The following is a 9,511-nucleotide window of genomic DNA, read 5'->3' on the forward strand; positions in this document are numbered from 1 at the left end:
CATGCACTTAGTTTCAATACTATTCTACAAGTGGAACATGCAAAGAAGGTTGTGAGCTTCGGGGAAAACCCTCTTTATTGCATTCAACAAAGCTTGTTCTTTGTCGGTAATAATCACCTTTGGAGTGTATCCCTCTACGTATAATAGTTTCACTTGGTTTAATGCCCACACATAGCTCTCTTCGAGCTCATTTTTCAAGAAGCAAAAACCAACACTAAAAGGAGCATTTGTAGAAGTTTGCCCGACAATGTTGAACAACGACATCTCAAACTTGTTGGTTTTGTATGTGCAATCCATTAGAAGCACTTGATGAGAGCACCGTGCCAACGTTACAAAATCGGGATGAGCCAATAAAAGATGTTTTATTTGTCCTTTCTCATCTTCATCGTGGAAAACCGTGTAATTATGCGTCTCCCCCAAATGCCTTAATCGTTGCATTTCGTTCCTTTGTTCCCATTTCTTATTCTTCAATTTTGTTCTTGCGTTGTAGATGTTCGGCAAAGTAGAAGCATTTTTGGGGTTTCTTTCCTTTAAGTGAGCGAGGATATCAATGGGCTTCATACGAATTTGTGTCAATGACTCTACGATCTTCTCTTCTTCTTCGGTAAGGCGTCCAGCATAAGCGTGTGTTAGCAAACTATCCGGTACAGGGTGGTTATGACTACCGCATACAACTTTCTCCAAGAAGAACTTTTTAGCCGCGTTCCTTTTAAATTGAAGCTTGAAGGGGCATCCGGTCTTCTTAGAGAAAGTAGTCATCTTCCTCTTTGTCTTTGGTTGGTGCACGGTACCTTTTTTGCGTGACTTTTATGTTTTCCACTACACTCGCAAACCATTTGAAAGGCAATATCACTAGTGGTACTATTACAAACTATGATACACTTAATCAACTTGCCTCGTTCTCTAACCCACTTCTTTGCATCTTCTTTGTCACCCCATGTCTCCTCGGTTAAATAGTGAAAGCTAGAATCTTGGGTGAGAATTTCATTTGCTAAAGGTTGTTCATCCATTAGGGGAGATACATCAACGACCTGGACAAAAATATACCAACATTAGCCTAAACGAAGCAACAAAACGAAAACAAATATACAAATACGGTTGGTAAAAAAAAAGTAAACACAAACCGTAACACAGTTACGGTTCTTAACTGTAATCATATACCAACCGTATGTATCATACGGTTGGTAATTCTTTATTCTTACAAACCGTATATCTAGCAAAATAAAATTTCAACACACAGGATATCTTACGGTTGGACACGAAAAGTCCTTAACAAACCGTAACATACATACGGTTGGTATCTTTTTACAACTTATGAACCGTAGCATGTGCAGTAAATACCGTCATGCACATGAAGAGTTACGGTTGGTAACCATATAACTCAATTATCAACCTTAGCTACATACAATTCGTAAAGATATAAATTTTACCAACCGTAACTGGTTTATTTCTGGGTTTCCCCCAAAATTGAACCAGTTACGGTTGGTAATCGATACATTACGAACCGTAACCTGCACTTACGGTTGGTCCCGAGCTCAATTCCAACCATATGTTCTTCTGAAATTTTTAAAAATTTGATTCTTTTAGTACTTTAGATAATTTTGAGCAACAAAAAGCTAATGGGAACTAGTTTAGAAGTATACATGATCATTCTCAGTGATGGGTTCTTCACTTTCTTGGTTAATTTCTTCAATTGGTTGAGATTGGCCTTCATCTTGGGTTAAAACATCTCTACCATCTAACAAATACTCCATATCAGGATCTCCATCAAGAGGTATGTAGTACTTGTTTTCTCTATCATATAGAGATTCATCCATCTCAAATTTGCAACTGGAATCACTCATTTTGGTTGAGTGAATCCAAATCTAGGGTTTCACAAATATCACATAAGTTTTTCTTTTTCTTCTCCTCTAAACTTTTTTTGTTTTTTAACTCTAAAAATCTGATTTTGGTTTTGATTTAGAGTTAATATAAGTGAAATTAACCAAGAACACTAAACTTGATTATCATCTAAACTAGGTTATCAATAATGAGGGTTAATTTGTTATTTTCAGTATTTTTTGATAAGGGATACCTTGAATGATCATGTAATGACCCTTTTTGTCCTATTAGAATGCCTCCCCTCTAATAAACCATGCCGCCCCTATAACGGGTTACTAATTTTTCTTATCATCGTAAGAATTTCTATTGTTGTTCCTCATAGCCAAACGAGAAATTATTTAATGTGATTGCCGCTTTAGCAACCTCATTTTGTGAAGGGACATAGTAGAACTTTTATCGTCTTCTTTCTCATCTTTATCAGTTCTCATAACGCTCTCAATTATTTCTCCATCAGTTAACAATTGTGCAATTTCATTTTCTTCCAGATATTCAGGACATCTTGACATTCACTGAACTGCGTCACGCGATTTTTCGATCAAATTTTGCAAATATTCACCGTCTAACTGTTCATGTGAATGGTCTAAACCTATGTTATCTGTTAATCGAAGTTAAATTTATCTATAAGTTAATAAAATATTAATTAATATGCAAGTTAATAATTATTAATTTATCGTTTAATTAATATCTCGCTTAATTAATAAATTTTGACGGTCCCAACAACATTAATTTATAGAGTTTCTACTTTCTACTGTAGTTGGTTTAAAAGAGTCACCGGGAGTACCATTTAGCAGAACATAAATAGAGGTGATTAGTAGCAAGAAGGATTAGTAGAGGAACTACTAAGAAATCATTGTACTCAGTCGACGACCACCAAAATTATCTTTCTAATTTCATCGGGTATTACTTACCCTTGCGTAATCGTTGCTTAATTTTAATAATATCTTCATGCTTCAAAAAAGAAAATAATATGTTTTGTTGTCATTCGCGGTTAACAATCACCATTCACCAAATCAGAGTGGCGCAGCGGAAACGTGGTGGGCCCATAACCCACAGGTCCTAAGATCGAAACCTGGCTTTGATAAAAAAAATTATTCTCTACTGTTTTCCTTTGCCTCTCAGCTTTTCAGGTACTCTATAAACCCCTTGAGTTAAACCCTCAAAAGCATTAAGAATAAACAAAAATACCTTTTGGTATCGTTCGTGTACTGAACAATGGGAATTCATTCAATTCGTCAAAAAAAATGGCAGGATAACTTCAATGGCTTTGGATTGTATCGAAAGTCTTACGGTGTTAAAAAAAGATGAGGCTGAAAAAGTTTGGAATGAAATTAAAATTGCAGCTCCCGCCGTGGAGAAGGATTTTGAGGGTTATTTAGTTTTTGGTACTTACATTTTGTCCAACATTAGTGTTTGGTCTAACATTTGTCCAACTTAGGGTTTGGTACTTGAAAATAACGTTGATCTGTGTTGACTGTGTTTGACAAAACATTCAATTAATTCAATTTCTCAACGGAAGTCAATATTTAACACAGTCAACATAGGTCAACGTTATTTTCAAGTACCAAATTCTAAGTTGGACAGATGTTAGACCAAACACTAATGTTGGACAAAATGTAAGTATCAAAAGCCAAATAACCCGGATTTTGATGGTTTACCAAGAGGTTACGTAACTCGGTTTGAAGTTGAACCGTTTGATGATATTAAACTAACTGGATACGACGTCACCCTCTCAGTCTAGCTTTTTTTTCTTTTCAAGTGAGTGAATTACTTCTGACTGGAAAGGGGATGGTATTATTTTGTCTGCAGTGATCAATTGGTCTAAATTGAGTAGGATATTTTTTGGCTGTTTAACTTTAGGGATGTGTTCATTATTTCTGTTTGTAACTTGAGATCCTACTATCTCCCAATTGGTTAAATATGAACAAGCTATCTTTTGCACTAGGCACTAAGCAAACTTGGACAAAGGCAACTTACACTTGGCACAAATTCAGAAAACTCTTTTAACTTCAAAATTAACCAAGATAAGACTCACCAGTGAACGAACATACTTCCACTCATTTGTACAAGAGCCGCTTACACACGAGTTTTCAAATGAATACACGGCAAGATGGGCATCATCATAACAGCTATCTAATTTATCAAATGAAATAAATAACCTAATTATTTAAATACAAACTAACAAAAACGAACAACACCCGATATATCCCCGTGTTCATGTCCAACTGCAAAATGGCACGAACCCTACAAATGAAGGAAGAAAAATACCGGCTAAAGTAAGTGCATTCGCTCAACACATGGTTGGTATAACCATCGATTGAGAGAATCTCCGCTGCCTACAAAACACCCAGAGTTACCATTTTCCGGTAAAAATGGAAACTGAAACATATCCAGCAACTCATGAACGGACTCTCTGACCAAAGAAGATCCAGTGACTCTACTACGCCGGCCCCAGCCTGTAACAATATCAATTCTGCTTGGTCCAACACCTGATGCAATCATCTTCTTACGAAACCAAGCAAGAGTCCTTGACAAGGCTGTAATTGCAGTTCCATTGGACATAACATGAAGGTTTATAAGCCAGTAGCAGGAGCTCTTCTCTCGAACTGCATCCGGGTACACATTTTTCAAAGCCGCTACCTCCCAAACTGATCCGGCCTCTTCTCTAAGACCCGACTTATGAAGGAAATCTACCACCGCATCAACAAGCCCCCTTTTACTCTCTCTATCCTCGCTGTGCATTAAGTCGAAGAAGTTGCTAGCATGTTGCCGCACGTTCAGTCCACCATCGAGTCCTGATGATGGCATTGATACAAGAAATGCATGGGCAGGATGGCCAGTAACTGCCATGAGTTTCCAGCAAAAACCCATGTCAATACGAAATGTTGTATCAGTAGAGCAGCTGAGGAGCAGCGTATAGGTCTGAAGACTTGGGTGCAGACCAAATCTCAACATACTTTGGAGCAGATCATAGGCATCAGCTAACCGATGCATTCGGAGAAAAGCACTGAGTAAAGAGTTGCATGTAGGGACATTAGGGCGGAGGCCTGCATTGAGCATTGCTTGAAACCATTCCCGAGCTTTATCAACTTGTCCAGCTTTACCCCACATGTCAACTAAAATACCGTAAACAGGTTCATCAGGAATCCAGTTGTGCTGCTTCATTTCTGAAAATACAGCTTCTGCTTCATCCAGATATCCACATACCCCAAGTACCTCCATGACAATACTGTATGTAACTTTGTCAGGTTGGAATCCAGCAGTTTGCATGTCCCGATAAATCTTTAATGCACATGGGTAGTTTCTTGCCTTGGCTTGAAGAGCAATCATGATATTGTATGTGACCAGGTTGGGAACACAACCTTGAGAAACCATCTCGCAGAAGAGCTTGTAAGCAGCAGCCAAGTGCCCACCTTTCCCAAGACAGTTGATAATAACACTATACGTAAACGTGTCAGGTGAGAGACCTGCCAACTGCATCCTCTCGTACAAGTCCATTGCAACATCTAGATAACCTGCTTTCGCGTGGATGTCAATAAGCGTACAGTAGGTAACTCGATCTGGTTCACAGCCCACTTCTTGCATCTGATGAAAAACATTTAATGCTTCATTCAAGTAATTTGCACGACCATAGCTATGAATCAGACGATTATATGTTACCACATTTGGTAAGCACCCATCTCTGGCCATTTCATCAAGTAATCGGTTTATGTAAGTGAATTTTCTAGCACGCCCAAGTATGCCAACCATTGTGGTGTAAGTATGCCCATCATGTTTAAATCCAGGACGACTTTTCAACCAGTTGAAAAAACCTATAGCAATTGAATGATCTTGTAGCTGTTTAAGGACCTGATTGGCTTGATAAGGATCCAACGAACAGTTGAGTTTCTCTAATGCCTCTTCTGCAGACGGTCCCCACTTGCACTGCTGTAAAATGTTAGAAACACGCTCTACAGCATGTCTGGTGTTCACATTATTCCTACCCAATGGGGTAAAACCTGTTGGCGTCCTTGCATGCACTGAAGGCTTCTGAACATTATCTGAACCAGATCTAACGCTTTCAGAAGTACTTCCTGCAGCCTTGGGTTCTGATGCTTGTCCAGTCTTAGAATTTGAAACAGCATGGTATGAAGTAAGTTTAGATTTCTGTTGCACGTATTGCCTCTGACGATATCTAGTACCAGAAGGTACATTCAGATTCTCAACTGAATTATTCTGGATACCCTTACTTGAACTATGGTTTGTACTTGTAGTCTTCACTGGAGCAAACTTTTCTGATTTAACTTTTGGAACGTCCGAACAAACATTAGATGCTGTACCACGTCCTATCTCAACAACAGTTGGTTTTCTATCAACAGTGACAAAACTCTCTCTTTTCACTGGTTTTATGTTGGATGGTCTTATGCTGGAGATGGGCCTTGAAGGATCAAGCATGCAGTTTGTGGTGTTGTGAAGTACCTCTTTCCCATCTGATACAGGAAGCTTGTAATTTACCAAGTCGGATAAAAGGCTAACTGCAGCAATGCCAGCTTTGACAAACTGATCTGAAACATGAGCAGTTGAAGGAATGTGATCTTTCTGAATAACACATACATCATTCACTACAGAACTCCCAGAAGCCAATCTCAATGAAGGGCTCGGAACAGATAGAACATGTGTGGCAGCTGGCTTAGCACCATTCTCAGTCTTACAGCCAATTGTTCCAATTGCATCTCCAGAAAGTGTAGCTCCATCACTGACTGAAGATCTGGAACCTAAGGTGGAATCCTTATGTGGAAGAAAAACTCCATTATTTCTGAGCTGCTTCCTCGGAGCATAAGTTTCATCTTCGGGGTGAGGACAAGGACTTCCGTCTGCTCCGCCTCGAGTACCACTAACAAAAAATGACCTAGCACACTGGGTAAGGGGACCGATCTGCTTACTCCTTAACATTATTTGCATAAAAAATGTGGTGCCAAACTTTACCGTCCAAAATTGTGGACAAACTGAAAACTACAGAAGAATGGGGGATAGATCTCAGAGAATAAATATTATCAGCTCCATCTTAGCGGGTCAACATTATCTTTCACCTGTTCCCAGACAGATGTTAACCTTTGTTTTCCTTCTTCCAAGCAGGTAAGCTACTTTTCTCTATTCTGAAGTAAGCCCCTCATATAGCAGAAATCTGGCAACATTTACAGTTTTCTAAGCTACCCATGGGTTTAACCTCCTCTGCAGATTTATAGATACGGTAACTAATAACTCACCGGGGTTGTTAATTATCATATGAGGGCATCAAAATTCAGAACAGCAAGATACCTGGCACATCAGAAGTAACAAGTAATTAAATAAACAGAGCCAATAGCTCAAGCCAAGCAAAGATGACAAAGGGAGAGGTCATAAAAAAAAAACTTGATAACTCATAATGCAAAATTACGGACTGAAAGTATATATTGAGCAGGGAAACTAATGCAATATGACCATACCAATAAGTATGCCACACTTTATTGAACAACTCAAAAAAAGTTCCAAAAACAGTAAATCCAACCATATCACCCCTACATGAAAAGAAAGGATCCAAAAAGCACCAGGTACAAACCTTTCATTCATCAGGGGACAGATTTCCGATTGCCATCACTTTCTACTACTCTAAGTCAAATAACTTGTTTATGATAGAAAAGCTTCCAAATCAAAAGTTGGTAAGACTTTTCCGAAAAACCAAATGGATATATCCAAAACAGTAAAGCAATATTACAAAACTCCACTTCTTTTTCGGGTCAATTCTTTGTCACGGAAGTTCTTATGACTGTAGTGGTACTGGTAAGAACAAAGACATAAAGAATATGCTCCACAAAGACCCTCAACCCAGTTTATTTACCCTGTTTTTATCGCCAATCATCTATGGCGGAATATAACTTGTAATATCATCTTCTTTAAACATACCACTACGAATGTGCAATTCAATGTTTCAAGCATTGTAAGCAGACCCCAAAACCAAATCAAGCGTTCTATAAGCTATTGTCCAATTCTAATCTTTTTAACTATTCAACATCTCAGCAACAAAAACTCTTTACAACTAGTAATATGCTCTCTATGATTAAAGAATACTAGTATTTTATTACAATACCAAATGCAATTTCTTCCTATATCATTTTTTCGGAGAAAAAGTTTACCCCTTTAATCAGTAATCACTGTCTAGGCTAAATACATCAAATTAAATCTCAAATCTAGTATCAATGACATCTAAGTTAAATAAAAGAACTAATTTTTCTACAAAATACCCCAAATCCAATAGCTTACAGGACCCCCACAAGTTCATATATATATATCACTTCTGCATATTACAGTACAAATCAAAAAATCCCACACGCTAAAAATCAAAACCCATTTTCAAACATGTTTACTTTATTATAAACTGCAAACAAATTAATGAATAATCCTTCCTCTTTACAAATAAAAACTAAACTTCAATCTGATTATTTACAGAGAGAGATAAAAATAAAGGGAAAACCTTTTGAATCAGCTGGTGTGCTGGTGATGAATCCATCTATATCTGCTCTGATGATGTGGAGATAATAAATAAGAAATGGTGAATGAAGAAGAAAAAAGCAGAGAGGCGGCTCTGAAATAAAAACCAGAGCCCCCTTCAACCCTATGAGTTTCCAAGCAACTTGGGAGGAGAAGTGAAAACAGATGAGAAAGTAAATCTTGTTAATGGTCGCCCTATTCTTTTTTAATTTATACCATACCCCTTCGGCACTTTCTCTTTTTAGCTGACACTCTCAGCTCGTCTCTGCTTAGGGTTTTGTTCACTCAAAAGATAAAGTGGGTTCTGCTGGGTTTTTTTTGTAACATATTTTTATTTGAAGCATATTTTTTTTTGTAACATATGATGAACTCGTCCGCACTACTTCTTAATAATATGGTTTATTTACCAGTTTAAAAAAGAAAAAAAAAATCCTTATATAAAGAATTTTTACAACACCGCTAAACCCATTATACAACTAATCTATTACAAATTTTTACGCGATGGGGATTGAATTCCTGACATCCTCCACTGAACTATACTCTTGGACCCACGAAACTGTTATTTGAACTGCTAGCTAACAACTAATTGACCATAAACCCCATGTGGCAAACTACTTGGCAGACATTTTTCCATTTGTCATCCACGTTTGCAAAATTGGCATTAAGTACTTCTTAAATTTTTTAAATTTTGCTTATTCTTTACAACAAAACTACCAAACTTCCATCGGTAAAATCGACCTTGTAAAATTATGGTTTTCTACATCATTAATTGTTACAACCCATCAAAAATCTCTATAATGCTTAATTCCTTTTCGAAAAAAATAATAAAAAGATTACAGAAATATATATTTTTAACAATATAAAGTAAATCAAATTCTCAAGTCACTCATTTTAGTGATATATAATCAGCAGATTAAGAAAAAAGTTTCTATATTATCAGATTGAATAGGTATTCGATTAATTGAGCGGGTGGAGGATGAAGACGTTCGTATTGTTGGATTAAATCAAAATACATCAAAGAAAGCTGATACTCTATAATTTTGAGATATTGTGATTAACATTTGATATTTGCTTTGAGTATAATTTGGTGATTCAATAATCTAACTGGTGATAGGAGTTTAAATTT

General features: G+C 37.1%; 1 protein-coding gene across 2 annotated transcripts; it reads right to left on the reverse strand.

Moving 5' to 3' along the window:
• Positions 1–3,867: 3,867 nt before the first annotated feature.
• On the reverse strand, positions 3,868–8,576 carry LOC113317566 (pentatricopeptide repeat-containing protein At1g18900-like). Of its 2 annotated transcripts, XM_026565728.1 has the most exons (3): positions 8,369–8,576; positions 7,125–7,176; positions 3,868–7,042 (listed from the first exon to the last, which is right to left on the reverse strand). In XM_026565728.1, the coding sequence occupies exon 3, from the start codon at positions 6,817–6,819 to the stop codon at positions 4,150–4,152; it is 2,670 nt and encodes an 889-aa protein (XP_026421513.1). In that variant the 5' UTR covers positions 6,820–7,042; positions 7,125–7,176; positions 8,369–8,576; the 3' UTR covers positions 3,868–4,149. The 2 variants fall into 2 exon arrangements, with proteins under 2 accessions (XP_026421513.1, XP_026421512.1); XM_026565727.1 differs by having other exon boundaries at positions 3,868–7,176.
• Between the last annotated feature and the right edge of the window lie 935 nt (positions 8,577–9,511).

Source organism: Papaver somniferum, chromosome 10 (genome assembly GCF_003573695.1).
Source record: "Papaver somniferum cultivar HN1 chromosome 10, ASM357369v1, whole genome shotgun sequence".
NCBI lineage: Eukaryota > Viridiplantae > Streptophyta > Magnoliopsida > Ranunculales > Papaveraceae > Papaver > Papaver somniferum.

What these genes read in the sequence shown, in the direction of transcription:
- LOC113317566 (XM_026565728.1), bottom strand. Translation starts at nt 6,819, where the DNA reads ATGCAAATAATGTTAAGGAGTAAGCAGATCGGTCCCCTTACCCAGTGT.